The sequence below is a fragment of the Sciurus vulgaris genome (assembly GCF_902686455.1).
Source record: "Sciurus vulgaris genome assembly, chromosome: 4".
In the NCBI taxonomy this organism is placed as follows: Eukaryota; Metazoa; Chordata; class Mammalia; order Rodentia; family Sciuridae; genus Sciurus; species Sciurus vulgaris.
In genome coordinates this window covers 37,938,124-37,964,002 of record NC_136464.1, presented here as the reverse complement: position 1 = coordinate 37,964,002, position 25,879 = coordinate 37,938,124, and the positions used below count along the sequence as shown (strand labels likewise).

Below are 25,879 nucleotides of genomic sequence, written 5' to 3'. Positions count from 1 at the left end.
GCTCGTGTATTCATATGACTGTAGGAAAGTTATGTCCAGTTCATTCTTCTGTCTTTCCTAGTCCCATCCCCCCTCCATTCCCTTCATTCCTCTTTGTCTAATCAGTGAACTTCTGTTCTTCCCTCCTCACCCGCTCTTATTGCATATCAGAGAGAACATTCGGCTTTTGGTTTTGTGGGATTGGCTTATTTCATTTAGCATGATAGTATTCAGTTCCATTCATTACCAGCAAATGCCATAATTCATTCTTCTTTTTGGCTAATATTCCATTATGTATGTATACCTTATTTTCTTTATCCATTCATCTGTTGAAGGGCACCTAGTTTGGTTCCATATCTTTGCTATTGTGAATTGAACTGCTATAAACATTGATGTAGTTGCATTACTATAGTATGCTGCTTTTTTTTTTTTTTTTTTTTTTTTTTTTTTTTAGTATGCTGCTTTTAAATCCTTTGGGAATATACCAAGGAGTGGGATAATTGGTTTAAATGGTGGTTCCATTCCAGGTTTTCTGAGGAATCTCCATACTGCTTTCCAGAGTGGTTACACCAATTTTCAGTCCCACCAGCAATGTATGAGTGTACCTTTTCCCCCACATCCACTGTTACTTCTGTTCTTGATAATTGCCATTCTGACTGGAGTGAGAAGAAATCTCAGTGTGGTTTTAATTTGCATTTCTCTAATTGCTAGAGATGTTGAACATTTTTTTTCATATATTTTTTGACCATTTGTATTTCTTCTATGAAGTTCCTGTTCAGTTCCTTTGCCCATTTATTGATTATTTTGTTTTTTGGTGTTAAGTTTTTTGAGTTCTTTGTATATCCTAGAGATTAATGCTCCTGAGGTGCAGGTTGCAAAGATTTTCTTCCATTCTGTAGGCTCTCTCTCTTCACATTCTTGATTGTTTCCTTTGCTGTGAAGAAGCTTTTTAATTTGATACCATCCCATTTGTTGATTCCTGATTTTACATCTTGCACTTTAGGAATCTTGTTGAGGAAGTCCATTCCTAAGCCAGCTTGATGGAGGTTAACATACATTTTCTGTATTTAGGTACACACAGATACTTAAGCTGTATTACATTTGTCTGTAGTATATGGCTTATAGCTTAGGAACAGTAAACTATCCATACAGCCAAGGTATGTAGCAACCAATACTGTTTTGGTTTGTGTTAAGTACTCTGATGTTTGCACAATAAAACATCTCCTGAGGACGCTTTTCTCAGAATATGCCCCTGTCATTAAATGAAGCATGACTGTAGAATGTAATGTTTAATGACAGTTTAAAACTCTGTTTAATCTTTAAGGTAGAGTCTCAGTATAAAGTGAATTTCTTTGGTATGGTTACATTGACTCTCTTTTCATTGATAAAGGGCATACTTAAGTCAGTTTTTCCTCCCTTCCTATTTTTCACATGCCTAGCATGGAGCAGACCCTACAAAAAAAAATAGGGATGGGAATACTCCTTTAGATCTTGTTAAAGATGGAGATACAGATATTCAAGATCTGCTTCGAGGAGATGCAGCTTTGCTTGATGCTGCCAAAAAAGGCTGTTTAGCCAGAGTAAAGAAGTTGTCTTCTCCTGATAATGTAAATTGCCGTGATACCCAAGGCCGACATTCTACACCCCTACATTTAGCAGGTAAGTGAATGATTTCACATATTTAGGCTAGTGACATGGTTCATTTTTCCTGAGTAAAATATTTCCTGTAACTAAACTTGAAAGATTCAAATCAAATGTCTTTTAATGCCATCATTATATACTCTTTCATGTACTTATACTGGGCAACCATTCTTCAGGCTGTTAGCTAAATTCCAGTTCACTTTAGTACTAGTATGTTGCATCCGTAAGAACAATTCAAACAGGCTATGCCAGTCACCATGTGCTTTGGCATCTTTTACTGTAGTTCACTGTATTGTTCGAATCATTTTTGACATATATGCCTGCTTGAGCCAACCTTCCTCATGGGAATCTAACGCTTTTCATTCTAATAACTGGTAAGTACAAACAGCAAAAAAAAAAAAAATTGTTAAAAAGTTTCAAAAGTTACATAAACCTCTTGCCAAAGTTATTTCTTGTTTACTTTACAAAAACTGCCATAATCAAGCCAGACACAGTGGCACACACCTGTAATCCCAGTTACTCAGGACACTGGGGCAGAAATATCACTAGTTCAAGGCCAGCCTCAGCAACTTAGTGATCACCCAGTCTCAAAAAATAGAAAGCACTGAGGATGTAAGAAAAAGAACCTCCCATAACCAAATTCCAAAGACTAGATGACTTTAAACAACAGGAATTTGTTTTCTCACGGGTATGGAAGCTTGAAGTCCAAGATTCAGCCGGTCTTATCAGGACACTAGTCAGGTCAAATTAGGGCTACCCTGACAGCTTCATTTTAATTTAAAAGCCCTGTCTCCAAATACAGTCACATTTCTAGTTACTGGGGTTAGGTCTATAACCCTGTAACAATTTGGGGGAACACTGTTTAGTCCATAATATTTTTTCTAAGTTTTCACTCATAAAATTGGCACAGACCACCATTGTTTTTTAGTCCATTTGTACAATGATGTGGCTTCAGGGAAGATTACAAAGAATAGGCCATGAAAATCACTGGGCTAGCTACAGCTAATACCTCAGTAGAGTTTACCGTTTATCTAAACATAGTTTAAAACAAAAGAAAAAAATTAAGTAGTGCAGTTGTTTCAGCTGCTTGATATAAGATAAAAATCTGTTTTGAGTTCATTTCAGTCTTTGTGTGTTGCTAGTATTTAAAAGATAGTTTGAGGGGAGCCAGGGGCTCGTGTTAGAGTTCTTGACAAGCATGCACAAGGCCCTGGATTCAATCGGCAGCACTGCAAAGAAAAAAAAACATAATTTTTGTCCAGACTCAGTGGCACATACCTGTAATCCCAACTACTTGGGAGGCTGAGACAGGAGTATCACAAGTTTGAGGCCAGTCTGAGCAGATTAGTGAGAACCTGTCGCAAAATTAAAAATTAAAAGGCTTGGGGATATATAGCTCAGTGTAAAGCACCCCCAATACTGGAGAGAAAGAAGTCAAAAATTTTTTTTGTTTTATTTTTGCCTTTAAATTCTCAACTTCATGTAAATGTGGAACCCAGTGTCCAAGAAAGTTAATCTCTTTATCCATGTGTCTTTTAGATCATTTTGGAAGTTATAAGCCATAAATGCTAATAGGGTTAAGAAAAAAGTCTTACTACTTCCATTCTCAGAAGTTTGCAAGACAAGCTATGACCTGACCTCTGATTGGAAATTGTGCTGTATATATTTATATGAGCTTTTGTATCTCTATTGTAGCTACCGAGAACAGTTAACATTGCTGTTTAATTCCATATTGTCTTTGTAAGTCACAAGTAGATTATATACACAAAATATTTTGGCCCACTTAACACAGTGTAAAGTATTATACCTAGAAGGTATAATATTAATTTGAGGCCTAGAAGGACCGTTAGATTAGTGTAATGTTTAATTTGGGGGAATTTGTGGTTTTTCTTACTTGATCTTTTTAAATTCTTGCGCATTAGGTCCTTCTGCAAAAGGATAAAAACTACAATAAAAATGTGAGCAAAAACATTTTGAATCATTTTCAAGTCAAGTGATATCTGTTTTTGTATTGGCAAAGTTAAGTTTCAAATTTGTTTTCTATGTGTCATATAAAATATGCTGTCCCATAAGAGTATTACAGCTTACAAGATGATAGCTAGGAGTTTATAGCATGTTTCCAAAATACTAAGTTTTACTTCATGGCTTTAGCCAGACTTGTGGAAATATGTACCCCTAAGTTCTTTATAGCAAAAAGCCCGTCTTTGCAACCTTCTGGGGAAGAGTACTACACTGAGACCCACTCTGGTGTGCTTCCCCCTGCCTTGCAGGTACTTGTATTCCTAACTTGACTTTTATAATTGGATGTCTGTGACTTGCAACCTTTGAAACCATGGAGGTTAGGAAGTTGTAGTAACCAGGAAGGCAAGTTTTAAATGACAAGATATAAGCAAATCAATCAATGTAATTTGGAGAGTCTCCAAAACACATGGATGTTCTCACCAAAAGCTTCTAGCTTTTGAGGCCAATGGGAAATTTTTTCAAGAAGATAAATTTTTAATGGACTCCATAATTTCAGATTTATATAAAATCTTTTTTCCAGTAATGTCTATGCTTTACAAATATTTATAGCTGAGTTTGAGAAACTTTTTTAAATTTATAAATAAAAGTAATGTTACTTCTTTTCTAAATTAGCTGGTTATAATAATTTAGAAGTTGCAGAGTATTTATTACAACATGGAGCTGATGTGAATGCCCAAGACAAAGGAGGACTTATTCCCTTACATAATGCAGCATCTTATGGGGTAAGTTCTCTGGCATTGCCTTTTAACCTATTGAATTTTCAGAGTGAAAGTCAGTATTGCAGTTCGTATGAAATTGTTTGAATTTATTTTATAAGGAAGTAACTACGAAGTTAAATAAATTCCAAGTTTTAGTTTTCAGTTTATTGTCTCTTGTTTTATTATCTTCCTTTGCACCTGTTTCAATGAGATTTGATAGTTTCATTTTGTATTTTTTGGTGCCCAGGAAACTCTCAATGGTTCACAGGAATCTTAGAGACTGAAATGCATGATCCGCTCTTAAAACAATCAAGGATGTTATCATTATTATTATTATGTTACTGTATCTGTCAGTGATACAGTTTGAATAATTGAAGAATTTTGCTAGTTTATAGATTGATATTCAGCAGTTATAACACATGAATAAGTCAGAAGTCATTAAAATTGTTTCTGACTCTGTAGAATTCTTAACTATTTTCTAGTTTCTCAAGCTACTGAAATGTCTACTATAATTTTTAAGCAACTACCCATAAATTAGGATGTTGGAGAGAAACAGCTTTACTTTTCATTTCCAAAGTAAGTTTGAAAATATGGAAGTAGATACAGAACTAATTTCTTCTTAAAAAATAAAATGTGATTAAGTAATATGTCAGACTGTAACTAAAGTATTTTCTTTTACAGCATGTAGATGTAGCAGCTTTATTAATAAAGTATAATGCATGTGTCAATGCCACGGACAAATGGGCTTTCACACCTTTGCATGAAGCAGCCCAAAAGGGACGAACACAGCTTTGTGCTTTATTGTTGGCCCATGGAGCTGATCCTACTCTTAAAAATCAGGAAGGACAAACACCTTTAGATTTAGTTTCAGTAAGTGATGGGCTCTTTGAAAAATCTCAGTGCTTGTCTGACCTTTTAAAATTCACCTGAAATGTGTAAAAAAAAAAAGTCTTCATAGTGAATGTGGCAAAATTTGGTTTTTAGCCCATTCTTATTTAGGATCTCTTTGGTATTAAAATATGATAATAAATTATCAGTTATTATATACTACTATATCATTGTGTACTTTGGAGATGGGAAAAAGAGCACTAAAACTGCTTTCATTAGTAGAGAAATGAAGCAAGCCCAGGCTGGGCACAGTGGCACACTCCTGTAATCCCAGTGGCTTGGGAAGCTGGGGGAGGAGGATCTTGAGTTCAAACCAACCTGAGCAATTTAATGAGGCTGTGAGCAACTTAGTGAGACACTGTCTCTAAATAAAATATAAAAGGGCCAGGGATGTGGTTCAGTGCCCCTGGGTTCAATCCCCAATTCAAAAAAAAAAAAAAGCCCAGGCCCTCCATAAATGCTGTTACTGTGCATACAGGGCAAAATAGTACAAACCATGGGTTCTTGTCTCTCTCACTGAGTACACATTAACCAGAGTAGTAAAGGAAAAGAAAGAAGAAACACTTTTTGAGACAGAAAGAAGAGTCTTTTCTTAAAGCTGTTTTCTACTGAGGGAGATTTTGTTGTACCTATACAATGAGAAGCTGATTTAGTTCAGCTTCATTTGAGGTTTAAATAGATTTTTCTCAGCAGGCTGACAGCCCAACTGTATTTGCAGCATTATTTCTCTAGGAAACTCTCTCAGTTCTAAGCTGCTTGAGAAGTAAACCCATGTATTCATTTACCAGATAGTATTAAATGACAGTGATAGTGAAGTAGAATGCTGTAGAAAACATGCACAGGTTTAGAGTCAAACAGATCTGGACTAGAATTCCAGCTCTATCACTTGTACAATCGTACAAGTTGTCTAGTCTCCAAACCTTAGATACATCAACTATAAGTATACCTGGTCAATATGAGAATTAAATAAGGTGGCACAGTATTAGGTACACAATAAATGGTACTATTATTACAAACAAATGTTGTATACAATCAGTGAGTTCCACAAGATTGCACAGATTGAAAGGGAGGATGATGAGAATTGGAACAGGCAGTAAAAATGACTGAAAACAAGTACTTCATGCTGAATGTTAATTGCTTAGTATCTTAATTGATCACTCTTAAAGAATGATTATATGTCACTAATGAAACAAATTGATGTACTAGTCAGTTTGGGGGCCTTTTTCCCCTGATTCTGGCAGATTTGATTAAAATTGATTATCTTCATTACCAAAACAAAAACATTTTTTTAATTTTGAGGAACAGATATATCACTGAATATTTTCCAAGAAAAGCAAACATAATTCTCTTTGGTGAAGTTTCATATGTAGGTTGAATTTCTTATTTCAGAGTAATTGTAATAAGGGTGTAAAGACCTTTGAAAATACATATTTTTGTAATTCAGTCAAAATTAGAATTTTCAGGAGGGGTGGGGGAAAGGAAAAATAACAGAATAAGACAAACATCATTACCCTATGTACATGTGTGATTACACAAATGGTATGACTCTACTTCATGTACAGCCAGAGAAACAAGTTGTACCCCATTTGTTTACAATGAATCAAAATAAATAAATTATTTTTAAAAATTAGAATTTTCTTGTTTGCCACATTTAGTAATTTTATTTTTATTATATTTAATCTATAAGGGATAATCTGATTATATTTAATAACAAGCTGAATATCATTCTGTTTGCTTCACTTTTAAAATAATCAAGTATTTACCAGTGTTTTAGTAGAGCTAAGTCACATTTGCTGTGACTGTCTTACTTTTAACTGCATTCTATTAGGTATAGCAGAATTTTAAAACTTGCCTGTGACAGATTTTCTCTCTTTTAAATGTACCCTAGGCAGATGATGTTAGTGCTCTCCTTACAGCAGCCATGCCCCCTTCTGCTCTACCCTCATGTTATAAACCTCAAGTGCTCAATGGCGTGAGAAACCCAGGAACCACTACAGATGCTCTGTCTTCAGGTCCATCTAGCCCATCAAGCCTTTCCGCAGCCAGCAGTCTTGACAACTTATCTGGGAGTTTTTCTGAACTGTCTTCAGTAGTTAGTTCAAGTGGAACAGAGGGTGCTTCCAGTTTGGAGAGAAAGGAAGGTGAGACATTATGTAAAAATGACTTTTTAACTGGTATTATTAGCCTCATATTTGTCATTTCAAATACTTGAAAGTATTTCTTCACCTTAAATACTATTATTAATATCAATCAATTAACATAGCCTGTAAGTTTTCATCTTTTGTGGTTTTCTTTACATTATTAATAGAATTCCTAATGAAACTTTTTCCTTTCACGTTAAAAGTTGATGAATCTTACTGCTGCAACCTACTCTTTAGATGTAAATCTTTTGCCTTTCAAAATTCATCTCACCCTGTTCAAGGATGTTAAACTTGTTTTAATAAACTTTTTGTAAGGGAAATTACAGTCTGAAAGTAAGATTTTTATTGATTTTAAAGATACAATTAAAAATAAAGTTTAAAACAAAAAAAAAAGTTATTTGGGATTTTTTCGTTTTACCTGAGAAGGTGTAGGGCAGACCCAAAATGGCTATAGTTAGCTCCCACACAGAGACTTTCGGCAGGCTATGTTTAAAGTGTGTAATCAAGGTCATGAACACACTGATTCAGCATATGCAGTCAAGGTCATAAACATTTGCTTGGAAAGATGCAACATTTGCTTATGTAACCCGTTGGCAATGTGCCTTCTTTGTCTGGCCTGCATATAAAAAAGGCCTATGGAAATGGTTCGGGGGCTAACCGGAACTAGCAGAGGCAAAATGGGGCTAGAGCTAGAGGCTGGGGCTCTTGCTACCTCCAAATAAAAATGTCTACTATCCTAACTACATCTTGCATCTTCCATCTGCCAGGATCCCAAATCTGTTTCCCAGGGTCTGAGCCTTCACCCAACAGAAGGCCTCATAGATTAACTCTTTGCTCTGATGTTGAAATTTTATAGTCTGGCTTAGCAATTTTTAATGTTACATTCGGTATTCTAAGTGACTATATTTTGCTTCATAATTATTTAATTCAAGTAAATTAGAAATATCAGAAAACTTTATCATTATAATGTTGTACATTATGATGTGAAATTTTTTCTGCTTCCCCCCCCAACCCCAGTTCCAGGAGTAGATTTTAGCATAACTCAATTTGTAAGGAATCTTGGACTTGAGCACCTAATGGATATATTTGAGAGAGAACAGGTGAGTAGATGAATTGTATTGCTTAGTTTAGTATTTTTGAAAACTGAAGGAACTTAAGTTAGACTATACTTGAAATCCCTTGAACCTTGTAAGCTACTGGAGAGAGAGTAGTTTCTTTGTGTTTTGGTTTTTGGTTTTTGGTTTATTTGGTGCTAGGGACTGAACCCAGGGACTTGTGCAGGCTAAACACATGCTACTACTGAGCTACCCTCCTGGACCCAAGAATATTTTTTGAAGGACTGGAAGTCAATTGCTCTTCTAATTTGACTTGGCATTGGAATTTCTATTTTACCTATCAAACCATAAAAATTGACCCTAATATAGTAATAAAATAGCTTTCTTGAATGACAAGGTTATCTTAATCAATTCTTGAATTAAGTTACTCTTCAGTTCTGTTTGTTCAGTTCTGTTGTGTCAGTCACTACCTACATTTTGTCAGTTGCTATGGGAAGGTATATAGATATGCTATCTGTACATCTAGGTTTTTCTGGGTAGTTCCAGTTTAAAGTGTTCTGCCAGAATACACTTACCGATATTTTTTCATTGTTTTTCAGAAAAAATAGTTACTGTAGGCTTGTACCCACAGGAGCTTTCAGTCTAGTTTTGGAACTAGAAGAACATAGGAAGAGTTTGGCATAGATTTAAGAAATTCAAAGAAGGAAAAGATTATTGTGAACTGAACTATTCGGGGATAGCTTCTTAGAAGGTGTACAGATAAAACAGGATTGAATGGCTTCAATTTGATGAAGTGGGAATAATGTATTTTCGGTAAAAGGGTTAGATTGAGAGTGATACAGAAGTACTGCTCTATTGTAGTCCAGACTCTGAAGGAATCATTGAAGCCATTGTGTAAACAGGGTTAGATGTAGAGTGATGGCAGAAAAGTGTAGTAGAAGAGATGAAATACGTAACTCAGTAGTAGAGCACTTCTTTAGCATGCCCAAGACCCTCAATTCAAGCCACAGTATCACAAAAAAGAAACGATATACCTGTGTGGTTAACTTGAAGGTATATTCATGACTCAACATTTTTGCTCCAACATTATTTTTATTTTCAACTTAATGAAGGATTTATTTTCATATCAAAACCATCTAAAATAATTTGGAGCAAATATATGAATCTAATTTATTTTGAGAATATCAGTATAAGATGAATGTCCAACTCATGAATAAGCACTCCATAAATAGTTTCATTCTCTTTTGTAAGATCACTTTGGATGTGTTGGTTGACATGGGGCACAAGGAGCTAAAGGAGATTGGAATCAACGCTTATGGACATAGACACAAACTAATTAAAGGAGTTGAAAGACTTATCTCTGGACAACAAGGTATTTCATTTTAATAATTTCTGTTCCCAGAATATTAGTTTATATAAAGGCAGCCTTTAGTATAGTAAGTGATAATATTAAAGTTTGTGAGAATCTGTTTAATAGAGCACTAATTAGAATTCAGGACATCTAGAATCAAGGCTTCTGCTAACAGTTAAACTTTCTCAGCTGCTAACGTTAACTATGTGAGCCTAAATACTAAACCATTCAGAAATTTGAGGATTTCCTTAGTTCCTGAAAATTGAAGTTAAGTGAGATGTTTTGTGAAGGTACTCTAGCTCTAAAATTTTATGATTCTAAAAAACCTGAAACTTAAGTCTCTTATATCTAATGCTAACATAACAGATAATGACTAGGTATTAAGCTAGCCCATGAAACAATATAATAAATCTCTCATACAGCTAAAATTCTAAATAAAAAATAAAATACTTGAAATAAAAATACTGCAAAATAATAATGTTAAAACTGAGGATATTAAACAAAGTTGGATGGTATTTTTATTTTCTCATTGATGTTAGTAATTAAGGAAAGGAAAATTGTATTCACTCAACAGGTATTAACACTTCCTGTGTACCAGATCTGGTTATTAAAATGTATATTGTTGTAGGTGTTTTAAAGTCACCTTTTAGCTTCATTGTTAAACTCAAGGGAGTTTATGCTGAGGCCAGAAACGTCCTATAATTGAAGTTCTGGCCATATAACTACTGTACAGTTAGTAAAGGAAGTAATTTAAAAAAAAAAAAAAAAAAGTGTTACAGACTTATTAAGAAGGGGAGATAAAGAAGAGAAAGATTTTCTGAAGTATTCCCACAAAACTCTAACAGCTTATTCGATCGAAAATTAGAGGTCTGAATGCAATGTGGTATCCTGGTTTCAGTCCTAGAAAAGAAAGGGGACATTAGTAGGAAAACTAGTAAAAATCCAAGTAGAGTCTGACTCTTACATCGTGGTTATATGAAGTGGTATAAAACCAGTGGGGAAGATGGGTGAAGGATACACAGTACCTGTCTGTACTTTCAGCCATCCTATCAATCATATATTCCAAAATTAAAAATTGGTAGTAAGCTAAACTGGGCCCTGTGGCATATGTCTTGTAAACCCAGCTATTCAGGAGGCTAAGGCAAGGGGATCACAAGTTTGAGACCAACCTGGGCAACTTAGCTCCAGACCCTGTCTAAAAAAATTTTTAAAAATCAATAGTAAGCATCAGATGAATCAGGTACTTTTGGTTGGTGGTGTTTTATCGGCAGTTTTTTGTTTTTTGTTTTTGTTTTTTGTCTTCAAATTGTATTTCGTAGGTCTTAACCCATATTTAACTTTGAACAACTCTGGTAGTGGAACAATTCTCATAGATCTGTCTCCTGATGATAAAGAGTTTCAGTCTGTGGAGGAAGAGGTATGTTCATATTTCTTAAATAAATGGAAAAGATAACTCAATCACATATATTGTTAGTTCTGTTTGCTAAATTGCCTGGAGGTTTCCAGATCTGTCTGGACATACAGTATGGTTTTTAAAATCATTCCTTTTTACCACCTGGAAAACTGAAAATAAGCATTTAAGATTTAAGGCACACTCCCTCAATAAATTTCAAGTCCAGTTACTTGGTTCAGCACTACAGTTGATACTGACACAAAATTCTGTTGGAAAAGAGTTTGCTTTCATTTGAAAGAAAATGCTAACATTCTGTCCTTTCCTTAGTACAATGACAAAACCTAGTGACTCAGATAAATCCCAGAACATGTAGATACTATTTAGGAAAATTTTATTCTAGTGTTCCTTCCAAAGAACTCTTGAATCTGCTGACTACTGAAATCTTTGAACTTTGCCCTCCTTACACTTTGAGTAATACATGCCCTGTGTGTGTGAATTGAGCACAGAGCTACAAACTTTAAAGAGACTTAGTTCTAAAACTCAAAAAACTCTTTATCAGTGAAATACATATTGTGCTTTATTAGGGTAAAATCAGAGAAAATCATTTTGCTTTTCTGTATGTTTAATTCATCTTGCATTCTCTTTTTCTTTATATTATATAATTTTCACCTGTAAATATTGTTTTCAGGATGATTAATACTTCTAAAAAAATAGCACTCAATTTATACAAAATGTTAAAACCTATCTTGTATTCTCAAAAGTAAAATCAAATGAATGAAGTCACATGTTCCTCAAATCAAAAAAGACATAAAGGCTAACACATTTATTTTTCCATCAGATGCAAAGTACAGTCCGAGAGCACAGAGACGGAGGTCATGCAGGTGGCATCTTCAACAGATACAATATTCTCAAGGTAATAAATTTAGTGAAAAGTTTCCTGAGACCACAGTTTCTAAATCCTAAAGCATGAAGTAACTCATAAGAACTTAATGATCTGTCTGGCCCAATAGTTCCTTGACATAGCATCAGGGATTATTTTGGGGAAGAATATATCCTTGAAGAGTAAAGATCTTCAAAGTCCCTTTACTGTTTTTAATAACCCAATAATAATTCATTCCTTATTGAACATAATGAAGTTAAGGAGTTATGCTTTATCTTAGGATAATGATAAATCTAGTAGGTTCAAGACTCTGTTAGGTAGCTTTTCACAGAGGTGACCAGAATTCCAGACAATAACTTTAAAAAGGAAAGATTTATTTTGCTTCACAGTGTTAGAGGTTTCAGTTCTGTAGTTGACTGGTTCCATTGCTCTGGGCCTGAGGAAAGGCAGAGCACCATGGCAAAAGGACGTGGCAGAGGGAAACTGCTCAGCTCATGGCAACCAAGAAGCAGAGAAGAGAGACACTTTGGGGCTCATTTCAGATCCAGATCTTATTTACAAGGACTTCAAATATATGGAGTATTATTAATGTGCTTTATTGTAAGAAAGTTGAATTTTTGTGTGGTTTATGAAAAGACTCCACTTTCATAGTAATACCAGACTGTCGTTGTGGTGGTGGTGGTGGTGGTGGTGGTGAGTAGCCATGTTACACAGTTTGGCCTATAAGAATCTTATTGTCAGGATGGGGATATAGCTCAGTTTGTAGAGTACTTGCCTTGTAAGCACAAGGCCCTGGGTTCAAAGCCCCAGCGCTGCAAAAAAAAAAAAAGACTCTTATTGTCTTAACTGATTTCATTTACTCTTCTCAGGACCTTTTCCAGTGTTCCTATATTTTTCTTGAGCTATAGCATTCAAAAACTGCACACAATACTTGAGATGTGTAATAATTTTGTACTAACTACATTGGTATAATTTTAACAGTAACTGTAAAAGTAGGACTTAAGACTAGACTATCTGGCAAATGTATTCCTAATACATAAATTTAAATTTCAGTGAATAGTGTCAAATAATATACAATTATAATATCAGATTGGTATTTTTGAGATAGGGAATATTAAAACTATATTTAGTTTGCTTTGGTTATACTGTCAGAAATCAGATGATTTAGAACACATTATGCAAGTAAGGGATCATAGTTATGTGTGGAAGTTTTATTAAGCATATTTGATTTGTGTTGAGCCAAAAAGTACTTAACAGCTCCCAGGTATACTCTAGGGACCACCAGGGGGCTGTCACATCTTTAGAACAGCTAAAACAACAGCATTAGGTTTATGAGGTTTGACCAAGAAGTATTCCTGATGAGACCATCTTTAAATCTTTTCCAGACAAAAATTTTAGAAATGGGAAGCTAAAAGGAGGAATTAGGAATGTGTGTGCACATTTTAAGAATTTTTTTTTTGTGTGACCATTTCAAAATTTTTTTTTAATTAAAACAGACTAAAAGGGTACCTTGAGCCAGATAAAGTAAGAAAAAAAAGATCATTGTTCTCTTTCTAATACTTCTATTACAGAACTTAGCATGTCTGATTTGCATGCATTTTAAAGCAGTTTGGTAATAATTTTTTATTTTAGCAATAATTTGAAATTTCAGTAATTTTACAATTGGAGTATTTTAATTAGTTTATAGTATTTTTGATCCCTTCATGTATAGTCATGTGTATGACTGGCCTTTTTCTCTTTGAAGTTGTTGATTTCCAAAATATAGCTATACTTCCAGCGTTATGGTGGACATACTACTTTTAGTTGACCAAAATAATACGTATATTACATTTTACAAAAAAAAGGTTTGCCTCCCTTTTGTCTAAACATGCAGCCCAACTTTTGATAAAGATGAAGTAGATAATTATTAAGACCTAAAGATTTTATTTTGGGGGTTTATTTTTTATAGATTCAAAAGGTTTGTAACAAGAAACTATGGGAACGATATACTCACCGGAGAAAAGAAGTTTCTGAAGAAAACCACAACCACGCAAATGAAAGAATGTTATTTCATGGTAAGAGTCCTCTCCCCCAATCCTACCAGTATCCTCCTCCATGTTAGGATAGGTTTTGCCAGGTACAGAATAATAATGCATCTATATTTTTCCTGTCATTTTTATAAATGCATCCAATATTTCTGTACCTTTTATACTTATGTTTATATTGTCCATTTGTTTTGAATTGGTATATTCTATAATGGTTTATAAATAAGAATACATGATGGAAAAACAAATAGGAATGTCACCTATTTGTGGTTTGTGGGGTTTTGTTTTTAGGTAGTAGGTTTTGACTAATGTGATCACACTGAGAAATTGTTTTACTTTTAACTACTTGATGGAATTAAAATAAGGGCTGGAAATCACCTATAAAGAATGTGTGCATCGGACTGGGGGTATATAGCTCAGTTGGTAGAGTGCTTTCCTTGCAAACACAAGGCTCTAGGTTCAATCCCCAGTACCACCAAAAAAAAAAAAAAAAAAAAGAATGTGTGCATTCTATTCTGAGTAATTTGTCTGTATTCCTGTCAAATGGAATTTGACATACTTTCCTGTCCCTTGAGAAAAAAGGATATTGATTTTGATTAATCACTTACCTCTGTTAGTTTAGCTTTTCCCATCCCCATTCTCACTCTATCCCTGGCTTGGTTCCCACACTTGCTCTGACACAGCCCTCTCTTCTCATACATGCAAGGAAGAAAAATGCTGTTTATAGATGGAATCTTGTGTAGCAGATGGTGAAAGAGGACTGTAAGAACAGAAGAGAAGAGGTATAAAAAAGAGAATATGAATATGACAGTTTGCTTAGGCCACTTTTGATATCTAGAAAGAATATACAGATAATGGGCAGCATTGTAATACCTTTTTGCATTCAGCTTACTGTATTAGGTCATTTACGAGACTTCATTCTGGATTTGCATGAATTTGGGAACTGGAATTTAATAACTTTTATTTCAAGTAATCTGTTTTTCTAATTGAATTTGTCCTTTGACATCTTCGCCACCCACCCTGTTAAAAACATTAATTGACATTAGGATTTCTTTATTCTAAAATAAAGGCTTGGAAATCACCTATTTAAAAATGTGTGTATCCTGTTCTGAGTAATTTGTTTTTCTCTCATGTGAAATTCAATATTTTTCTTTGTCCCTTGACAAACAGGGACACTGATTTTGATTAATCACTGGTTTGATTAAACCAGCTGACAGTTAACTTGTTGCTTTTTTGTTTTAGCTTTATTATGGTGATAGTGTTGTGCTGTTGCATGTTTAAGAATTTACCTTCTGGGGCTAGGTATATGACTCAGAGGCAGAACACTTGGCTAGTATGTATAAGACCCTGACACCAAATAAATAACTTCTAAGAGGCTTTAGCTTTTTCTAAGCTAAATTTTTAAATTGTTGTTACCAATCTATATGTATTTCAGGGTCTCCCTTTGTGAATGCAATTATCCATAAAGGTTTTGATGAAAGGCATGCATATATAGGTGGCATGTTTGGAGCTGGGATTTATTTTGCTGAAAACTCTTCCAAAAGCAATCAGTATGTATATGGAATTGGAGGAGGTACTGGATGTCCAGTTCACAAAGACAGATCTTGTTACATTTGCCACAGGTAAGAGATTCACTTGTTCTCATTTATTTTGATAAGAATCAGATAAGAACTGATTATATATTTGAAAAGTTTAGGGGACAAGGCATTATATCTACACTAGATGTATTTTAGGTTGCTTTTGGCCCTTTCATCAATTATAATAACTGATATTTACTAAATGACCTGTGCAGGCCAAGCATGAGTCTAAGTAGTTGACCTGTTCAACTCATTTACTCATCGGAACACCTGATGCTTAAAAGAATCCTGAGTAGAAAATAATATTGGGAGATTGAGGCAGGAGGATCAGAAGTTCAAGACTAGCCTGAGCAACTTAAGACCCTTTCTTAAATAAGATTGTTAAAAAGGGCTAGGGGTATAGCTTAGTGGTAGAGTACTTGTCTAGTGTGTGCGAGGCTCTGGGTTCAATCCCAGTACTGAAAAAAAGGAAAGAACTTCAGGCATGAAAGAGACTTTCTTATAATACTTGAATCTTACAGGACTGTGGACTCTAAAAATTTAGTTGTGGGGGCTGGAATGTAGATCAGTGGTACACCTCTTGCCTAGCATGCACAGGGCCCTGGGTTTTATTCCCAGCACTGCAAATAATAATCTAATATTCACATGTTAGATGGCATTAGTTGGCAAGTTAAATCATTTCTTGTAATGCCTGAGGGAGTCTCCACTATAATATGATCCTAGATCCCCAGTTGGTAATATTCCTACTGGAAGAGAGATAATTAAAACACACTTCAAGCCCACTGTACACACTTTGTAATACTAGCTATTTGCAAGGCTGAGGCAAGACAATCGCAGGTTTGAGACCAGCCTGAGTAATTTAGCAAGACCCTATTTCAAAATTAAAAAATAAAAAGGGCTGGGAATGTAACTCAGAGGTAGGGTACCCTTGGATTCTATCCCCAGTACTGCAAAATTGTGCCAAGGGGAAGAGCTGCAGTACTGGAGAGAAACAAGGTAGCAATAGTTTGTTTAATTCTTGTTGTTATTTTCCTCCTAAATTTAGGGAGGGACTCCTAGGTTCATGATCTCCCACCCCTTGCATTTTAGATCATAAATTGAACTGGTTAGGAGGCTTATAATTTCCCAGAGTCTTATAAGCTGAATGCTGTTTTTACTTGTCATATGTAGTCTGGAAACTAAATAGTTCTGATTACTAGTAGTAAGCAATGTTCTAGTATATCACCATTATTAGAAAAGAATGTTTGATTGTCTGAAAATAAATTTATCCCAAAAGCAATAAAGTGAATAAACTGGTTTTGTGGCCAAAACTTAAAACTATAAATTGAGTAAGAAAAACAGTACTCAAGCTGGGCACAGTGGTGCATGCCTGCAACTTAGCAGGACCCTGTCTCAAAATAAAAAATTTGTGTTTTTGCTGGGATACAGAAAAGATGGTAGAGTCTGCAACTCTATAAAGTTATTCCATTTTTCAGTCTTTTAGTTAAAATAAGAATTAACTAAATTGACTTTCACTAATAAGTAGTAGAAGTTGGGACGGTGGCACACACCTGTAATCCCAGTGACTCGGGAGGCTGGGACAGCAACTTAATGAGGCCCTAACCAACTTAGTGAGACCCTGTCTCAAAATAAAAAATAAAATGGGCTAGGGTTGTACAGTGTTAAAGTGCCTCTGGGTTCAATCCTCAGGACCAAAAAAAAAAAAAAAAAAAAAAAGTGATAGAAGATATTCTTATGAAGTTCTTTTGTGGGTGAAATGATAAAGACAATAGGTATTTAGCACTTGGGATGTAGCTCAGGTAAAACTCTTTGCCTACCTCTCTCTATTCATAGCACAGCAAAACAAAAGTCCTAAGTGTTTATATATAAAAGGATTTTTTAAAAACTTAGTATACACACAAAATAACTGTTACATTGGTGTGTGAATTTTGTCTCCAGGCTGATCTCTTCCTTTTTATGTTATAGGCAGCTGCTCTTTTGCCGGGTAACCTTAGGAAAGTCTTTCCTGCAGTTCAGTGCAATGAAAATGGCACATTCTCCCCCAGGTCATCATTCAGTCACTGGTCGGCCCAGTGTAAATGGCCTAGCCTTAGCTGAGTATGTCATTTATAGAGGAGAACAGGTAATTCCATTTTATTTGTTCATCCTCAAAAATGCAACTTTTAACTTCTTACTGATCTCTTATTCTTACCATCTCTTATATTGACAAGACATACTGCTTTGAGAACTGGATTCTTTTGAAATTTTTATTTGGGAATAATTACAGACTTGAAAACTTACAAATAAAATAAAAACCAACTACTGTTTTTTTCTTTCTAATAAAAATTCTTACTTTAAATAAGCTAAATCTGTCTGTAGCTCAGAAGTATATAATTTTTTCCTGCTTTCAGTGAAAAGTTGTACTAGAACAGCATTCTCAATAGGGGATAGGGGTCGGGATCACTTCAGTTAAAAAAACAAACTTGTAGTTAATATTCACGTAGACCTGCTGATTGAGAATTTAAAGGATGATTGACTGGAGTTAAGGCCAGGATGTTTTGAGAAAGGCCCTTGTTCTATAAGGCTAATTTAGGATCTCCTCCCTAAATATTAGGAATCCTTAAGGAAGTTCTCTTTATCTTTCAAAATAATTTGTTTACTTATATCTGATTTAATCTTTCTCTTCCAGGCTTATCCTGAATATTTAATTACCTACCAGATTGTGAGGCCTGAAGGTATGGTTGATGGATAAATAGTTGTTTGGGGAAGGAAACTAATTCCACTAAACCTAAAATCACTGAAGCAGCTGGTGACCTCTAAGCTTTTCTCCTTTGCTGAAAAAATTCATCTTGCTTCCAGGCCTATGGCAAAAGGATAAAAAATGTGAAAGAAGTTTAACATTCTGACTTGATAAAGCTTTAATAATGTACAGTGTTTTCTAAATATTTCCTGTTTTTCAGCACTTTAACAGATGCCATTCCAGGTTAAACTGGGTTTGTCTGTACTGAATTATAAACAGTTAACTTGAACCTTTTATACGTTATGCATTGATTTTAACAGAAACTGTAATGCCCTCAACAGAACTCATTTTACTAATACAGTACTGTGTTCTTTAAAACACAGCATTTACACTGAATACAATTTCATTTGTAAAACTGTAAATAAGAGCTTTTGTACTAGCCAATATTTATTTACATTGCTTTGTAATATAAATCTACTGTTTAGAACTACAGCGGTTTACAAAATTTTTCATATGTATTGCTCATCTGTACTTCATCTTGCATTATACTGATCAAATGATCTTTATGTTTGATTCCAGAGGCTGTGTTGAGTTGTTAGTAGAAACATAGTTGGGAAAGATTAATTTATCAGATTTAATTTGGTGATGAAAGCATTTCTCTCTCAGTAGAAATCTTTCTCTTTAAGAACATTATGAATACTCTGGGGATTTTATTTGTGATGCCTTTGTATGTGTAAGACACACATTCCAAAGAGCTCTTAACTATCTTAGGTCCTGATTATTAAAGAAGCTTCTTTTCTGGCCTCAAACTCTAGGTTTTACTTAGGTAATTTTTCTAATGTCATTCTGTGACAATTAGAGCAAGTGCTCCTGTTTTTTTATAGAGGTTAAATCTTGCTTTTGAACAATTATGGTATTCTTTTTCTTGGAATGTAAATAAGAAATTAAATTCCAGAGTTGGGAAAAGTAATCCTGGATAATTGCCCAGTTGGTTCTAATTACCTTAAATCTAAAGGGAGGGGGGATAGCAAATAGGAGTGGGTAGTTTTTTATCCTACGTGTTGTTTGTTTATTTTCTGTTCTTTTTTTCTTGATCTTATTATATTTATAGCCAATCTATACATCATGGGTAAACTGAACCCAGAACCATGAATGTAGGTGTCTCGGTCTTTCCTTGGCCCCTGAATGGGCAAGTACAGTAAGACAGGTACTTTCTGATCCTGGGTTGCCTCTCCATGATGCAGTGCTTTCCTTATTTTTTGGAATATGCTTTCCTTTGTGCACCTTCAGGTGACCAAACTTGTGTCCAGTTTGGCAGCTGTGGAGGGAATTGCTGTCCCATAAATTGCCATTCGTTTTCTGAAGTAAAACTATCTTTTCTACAACTTACACTTGGGCATCCTGGTATAGAAACATGCATTATGGCTTGGCATTCTATTTTACCTGTTCACTCTAGCTGCCTCAGAAGTCAAGGAAAGATTTTTATCCACTTAAGTCTTTATAAGCGTTCCACTTCACTCTCTGTATCAATTCACTTTTGTTTGACATTTTATTCAGTCTTTAAATTAATTGGCCTTTACAGTAACCTGTATATAAAGTGCTAGAGAGTCATGTTTCTTGTTCTGAATGAGAGTCAAAGTAATTACATTTGTGGAATTGTTTCTGTGATATAAATTGTGATCATTATTTAAGAGGTCAAATCCTGACCTTGAAATACTTTTATACAGCTCTCTACTGATTGCAAATATGATCCTAAAGTCATTTCTAAAATACAATGAAGTATGCCAAATTTTATACACATTTTTCAGGTTCTCTAGGCCTCTAGGTTTTATAATTAGAAAATAATGAGATGAATTAATGGATTTATATTTACATACCTTGTCTCTCAACATTTAGCCCATATCACTCACTCACCCTGTGAGTAGATTTGGATTTGTTTGTCATGTAAACCATTGTGGTCTATGAGTTTACAATATTGTGAACTGTGTTATTTCATCTAATCCATTACTTAGTGTGTTTTTCCATGAATGATTATATTGTGGTTAATATGTTAGCATGGCAATATTTTCAGGTAGCTTTTTGATTATTGGGAGATTGGGATTTGGGGTTTTTTAGTGCTTTGCATGAAATACCTTACTTTTAAAATGATGGAATTGCTTTTTCTTTTTTCTTGTGATTTTTTTTTTTAAGTGAAATTTAATTTTTTGTGTGAGTAGTAATACTATACCCATCTTGAGTGTCTTGTACTGTATCACATTCCATACCCTTCATTTAATTCTTAATAAACTGTTCACTTGTTTTTCTGGGTAGCATGTTAATTACTGTTAAAATATAAACGTGTTGAATGGTCTTTGAGAAAATGAATTGAGATTACAACATACCATAAATAGAGGAAACAATGTAGTTCTAAGTAATAGTGATGAAGAGTGCAGTTTAAAATATTGAATGTTGTGGCCATATGTACTCAGATGGGTTAAGATTAAAGTAGCTATGGGCTGGGGTATAGCTCATTGGTAGAGTGCTTGCCTAACATGTGCAAAACCCTGAGTTCAATCCCCAAGATTACCACCAAAAAAAAAAAAAAATTTAAAATAGCTGTAAGATGACTTTTAGACATTTAGACCATCCAATGCAACTTTTGGTAAACCTTAAAACTCATTCCTGGAAATTAGTCTTCTTAACTTATAAAGAGGAATATATTTTTGTTTTCTATGCCATATAAAAACATTGATAAGTTTTCAAATCTCAAAGTTAGTGGTATTTTTTTCTCTTAAAGTATACTAGTGTATGTATTTTATATTTCAATATGCTAAGTAACCATGTGTGTGATCAAGTCTTTGCTGTCCATAATAAGAGAATGATGGTGCAAATAATTCTTAAGTCTGACTTTGAAATACATTTCAGCAGCTTTATTTCCTGCTTCATTTAAGATAATATTGAAATGTTTACTATTTCCTAAGCATGCATGCCGATGTATGATGTGATCCAATTGTTTGCAGGTTAATGAAGCAAGAAAACATGCAAATAAATTTCCCAAAGCTCTTATGATTAGTACTTCTGACTGTGCCTTTACCTACTGTCCTGTCCTATTAGAGGACTAGAGTGACAGAGGAAGCAAGTAGTGGTATCCCTTCTTCACTAAGAGAAGTGCAGATTTCTATAAAGTTAGACTGTAACATTGCCTTTCACTGTCTCCTGAGTCCCCACACATATCATATTATGCTTACTCGCACAGGCAGGCTGTGACCCATAATACTTAATTACACCCCCCTTAGAAAGTTCTTGTTCTTCACAATATAAGACACCGTTATTAGAAATGTCTTCTCCACTCTGGCACCCACTCTCCCCAAGACACAGAGATACACAGCTCCCAAAATAGCCAACATATTATTGATCAGTGCTAAACAAAAGTGGTCTGCAGATGGGGATGGTCTACCAACTATTACGCTCATGGAGAGAGATGAATGCAAAAAGAAGGACAGAGCTGAGGATGTAGCCCAGTGGTAGTACACATGAAGCTCTTGAGTTTGATCCTCAACATCACAATAAAAGGGGGAGGAAATAAACTTTTTAAACAACTTGATGTTCCTGTGATATTTATTTAATATTTACAAAAATATTGGTCTGTAACAGATAAGAAATTAAGAAAAAAGTCTTCACAAATCACTCGAAAGATTTAAAAACACTATCTGCTTTGTATATCAATGGAACCAGCACCTAGCATGTCTGGCATATATCAGTAGATTTTTTTGTTGAGTGAACAAAGAGTGATTAAGTGAGTGGTGTGGTCAGATGGATCTGAATCTGAATTTTTACCCTACTTCTGTGCAACCTCAATCTCAAATAAATTACATAACCTTTTTAAGTTTTATAGTGCTTATTACCTCAGGGTTATTGTAAGAACTAAATGATATTCCATATATACCACTAAGCTTTGTACTTGGCACGAACTGTTTATCATACCTAACATGAACACCTAGGCTTCGGATTTCCAAATTGTCATGAATTGTAAAACTTTTAACCACTAATCTCTTTATTCTTATGAAATCTTAAAAGGGTAAAATAAATCCCTAGGTGCTGAGATCCTGGCAACCTGATGGGACAAGGAACACATACCCAAACCCAAGCTGCATGCCTTCCTATAGAGTAAACACAAGCCCTACTCAGACGCCATCATCCAAAATTCTAAACAATCCATTTGGAACACAAATCAGTAGACACGATATTGGAAGATTGGCATCCCACAAAGTAGTAGAATAACTATGGAATAAGAATGTTTTAAGTGGTGGTGGGCTGGGGTAAAAGAAGGGATAAAAACCATTAGACAAACCAGGTGGGGTGGCACACACTTGTATTTTCAGCTATTTGAGAGACTGAAGCAGGAGAATTGCAAATTTGAGGCCAGCCTGGACGACTGAGACCTTGTCTCAAAAAATAAAAAGCGGGGTAGCTCAGTGGTAAAGCACCCTGGGTTCAATCCCAGCACCACAGGGGGAAAAGAAGAACAGAAAAAAACGAATAGAAGCAGTGAATGCAAAAATGGTACTTGAAGGAAGTGAAATAGACAAGGTAATCAAGAAAAATAAAATATAATGTAAAAATTAAAATGAGTTGGGCTTTGTGGCACATGCCTGTAATCCCAGTGGCTCTGGAAGCTGAGGCAGGAGGATCTCTAGTTCAAAGCCAGCCTCAGTAAAATCGAGGCACTAGGCAACTCAGTGAGACCCTGTCTCTAAATAAAATAGGGTTGGGGTTGCTGGGGTTGTGGCTCAGTGGTAGAGAGTGCTGGCCTCGTACATGTGAGGCACCGGGTTTGCTCTTCAGCACCACATAAAAAAATAGTTATTGTGTCCATCTACAACTAAAAATATTTTTTTAAAAAAATAGGACTGGGGATGTGACTCAGTGGTCAAGTGCCCCTGAGTTCAATTCCTGATACCCAGTACCACTCCCCAAAAAGGGCAGGGCTCCAAACATTTCCTGTAAGAGTTTCATAAGTATGTTCTTACAGACAATTAAATAACGAGCAGATGGTTCCATTGTTCAACTGTTCTGGAGTGGAGAAAAACTTCCAATTTTAAAGTACAGCAATAGGGTAATACTAAAAGAAATGACTGTTAATGCACATTTCTTTAAAACACCTACAAACAAAATCCAGCAGAACCTTAAAAAAATAACACCAGTAAGAGGAGAGAGAAACCACAAATGAGCATAATAGAACCAGGGGATGATGATATTTTTTTTTTTTTTTTTTTTTTTTTTTTGTGGTACTGAAGATTGAATCTAGACCTCATGCATGATGAGGCAAGCCATCTGTCACTGAGCTACATCTCCAGCCTTTAAAACTGCTCCTTATGTTTCAGTAGGATAGCTTTCAATTTTTTAAGTTAACTTTATACTTACCTGTCTTAACTGAATTTTCTTCTTGTTCCCACATTTTTTCAGTTTTTCATTATTTCTTAAAAAATAGCCAGGTGCAGTGGTGCACTGCTGTAATCCCAGCAACTGGGGAGGCTGAGGCAGAAGGGTCATGAGTTCAAAGCCAGCCTCAGCAACTTCATGAGTCCCTAAGCAACTTAGTGAGACCCTGTCTCAAAGTAAAATATAAAAAGGGCTGGTGATGTGACTCAATGGTCAAGCACTCCTGGGTTTAATCCCTGGTATCAAAAAAATAATAATACATAATGACCAGTTGGAGTTTATGTCAAAAAAGCAAGGATGGTTCACTATCAAAATTATTTAATTCACCCTATTAATAACTCACAAGGCAGAAGTTAGATAATCCCTGGGATTCTGAAAAGACATATACATATATGCATAATAGATACACATAAATGAATTTCATATATAAACAAAAAATTAATGTTTAACGGAGGAACACTAGAAACATTTCCTTTTGCATCAAGAACCAGGTAAGACTGTCCATTATCACTATTTAACATTGTTCTGTAAGTACTAGTAGTATTAGTCTCAGGAAGAAAAATAGTTTAAAAATTAAAAAGAAAAAGTAAAATTACTTTTAATTGATGTTAACTGAGAAAAAGTGTGGGAACAATAAGAAAATTCAGTAAGATGGGTGAGTATAAAATTAATTTTAAAAATGGATAGCCTTCCTACTTACATATAAAAAGCAGTTGTAAAAATATAATAACAGGGCCAGGAGTGGTAACACACACCTGTAATCCCAGTGACTCAGGAGGCTGAGGCAGGAGAATCAGAAGTTCAAGACCAGCTTCAGCAACTTAGCAAGATTTTCTGTAAAATAAATAAAAAGGACTGCAGATAAAGCTCAGTGGTATAGTATTGCTGGATTCTATATCCAGTACCAAAATAGAATAATAATTGTAGAAGAGTTTCCCCTGCTTTTTTTTTTTTTTTTTCCAGTACTAGGAAGTGAACCTAAACAAACTAGGCAAGTGCTGTACCATTGAGCTACATAGCCAGATTTTTTTTTTTTTTTTTTTTTTTTTTTGAGACAGCTTACTCAGGCTGGCAAGTCATCCTCTAAAAGAGATCCCATTTATAATTTTAAAAATACGGCAGGTGTGATAGCACATTCTTGTAATCCCAGCAACTCAGAAGGCTGAGGCAGGAGGATCACAAGCATGAGGCCAGACACAGCAATTTAGCAAGGCTCTGCGCATTTAGTGAGACCCCCATCTCAAGATTTTTAAAACAGGCCAGGAATGTAGCTCAGTGGTAAAGCATCCCTGGGTTCAATCCCTCATGCCAAAAATAACTTTATATATACATATAATTGTCTATATATATATGTACATATATATACACAAATATGTATGTATACACAATCATATACATAATTGTATACATATATACACAAATATGTATATATATACACAATCATATGCCAAGAAATATATATATATGTGTACACATACATATATAGGTATAACCTAAGAATAAAACACAATTGGAAGAAAATGTTTAATGTTTCTTAGAGACACAAAATAAAACCAGAACAGAATATGGCATGCTGTTCTTGGACAGAAAATTTTGGTATTATTATTTCATTTATTCCTAAATTAATATACAAATTTACCATGACCTAATACCATATTAAATATTAACCCATTAAAGGGAAGCAATGGAAAACTGTACAAACTGACTATACTGTTACTATGAAAAATAAACAAGGATTTTTATTAAAAAATATCTGGAAAAGAATACTTCCTGAGGGGATACCAGGCACATCACATACTAAAATAAGGATATTGTTATTAAACAATAATACTGGCAAATAGTACATTGAATGGAACAAAGACTCCAGAAATACTCTCAAATTCATAGTATAAGACAAAGGTAATTGTTGTGGAATGGAGATGTGGCCTTTGGGTAGGAATTAGGTTTAGATGAGATCATGAAGGTGGGATTCTCACAGTGGGATTAGTGCCCTTATAAGAAGAGATGCCAGAGAGCTCTACTTCCTGGTCCCAGCCATAGGAGGACATGGTGAGAAGGCAGCCCTCACCATAACCCTACCACCATCCACC

At 34.9% G+C, this 25,879-nt stretch overlaps 1 protein-coding gene across 1 annotated transcript in view; it reads left to right on the top strand.

Moving 5' to 3' along the window:
• The window catches only part of TNKS2 (tankyrase 2), a 57,800-nt gene extending 37,133 nt beyond the window's left edge, over positions 1-20,667 (top strand). The window contains exons 16-27 of the mRNA XM_079138194.1: positions 1,419-1,638; positions 4,255-4,364; positions 5,022-5,210; positions 7,117-7,369; positions 8,387-8,469; positions 9,676-9,796; positions 11,095-11,192; positions 12,007-12,081; positions 13,997-14,102; positions 15,508-15,694; positions 17,615-17,771; positions 18,318-20,667. Coding sequence (XP_078994320.1) covers positions 1,419-1,638; positions 4,255-4,364; positions 5,022-5,210; positions 7,117-7,369; positions 8,387-8,469; positions 9,676-9,796; positions 11,095-11,192; positions 12,007-12,081; positions 13,997-14,102; positions 15,508-15,694; positions 17,615-17,771; positions 18,318-18,380 — 1,662 coding nt within the window. The 3' untranslated portion in view covers positions 18,381-20,667. The remainder of the gene's footprint in view (positions 1-1,418; positions 1,639-4,254; positions 4,365-5,021; positions 5,211-7,116; positions 7,370-8,386; positions 8,470-9,675; positions 9,797-11,094; positions 11,193-12,006; positions 12,082-13,996; positions 14,103-15,507; positions 15,695-17,614; positions 17,772-18,317) is intronic.
• Positions 20,668-25,879: the final 5,212 nt, after the last annotated feature.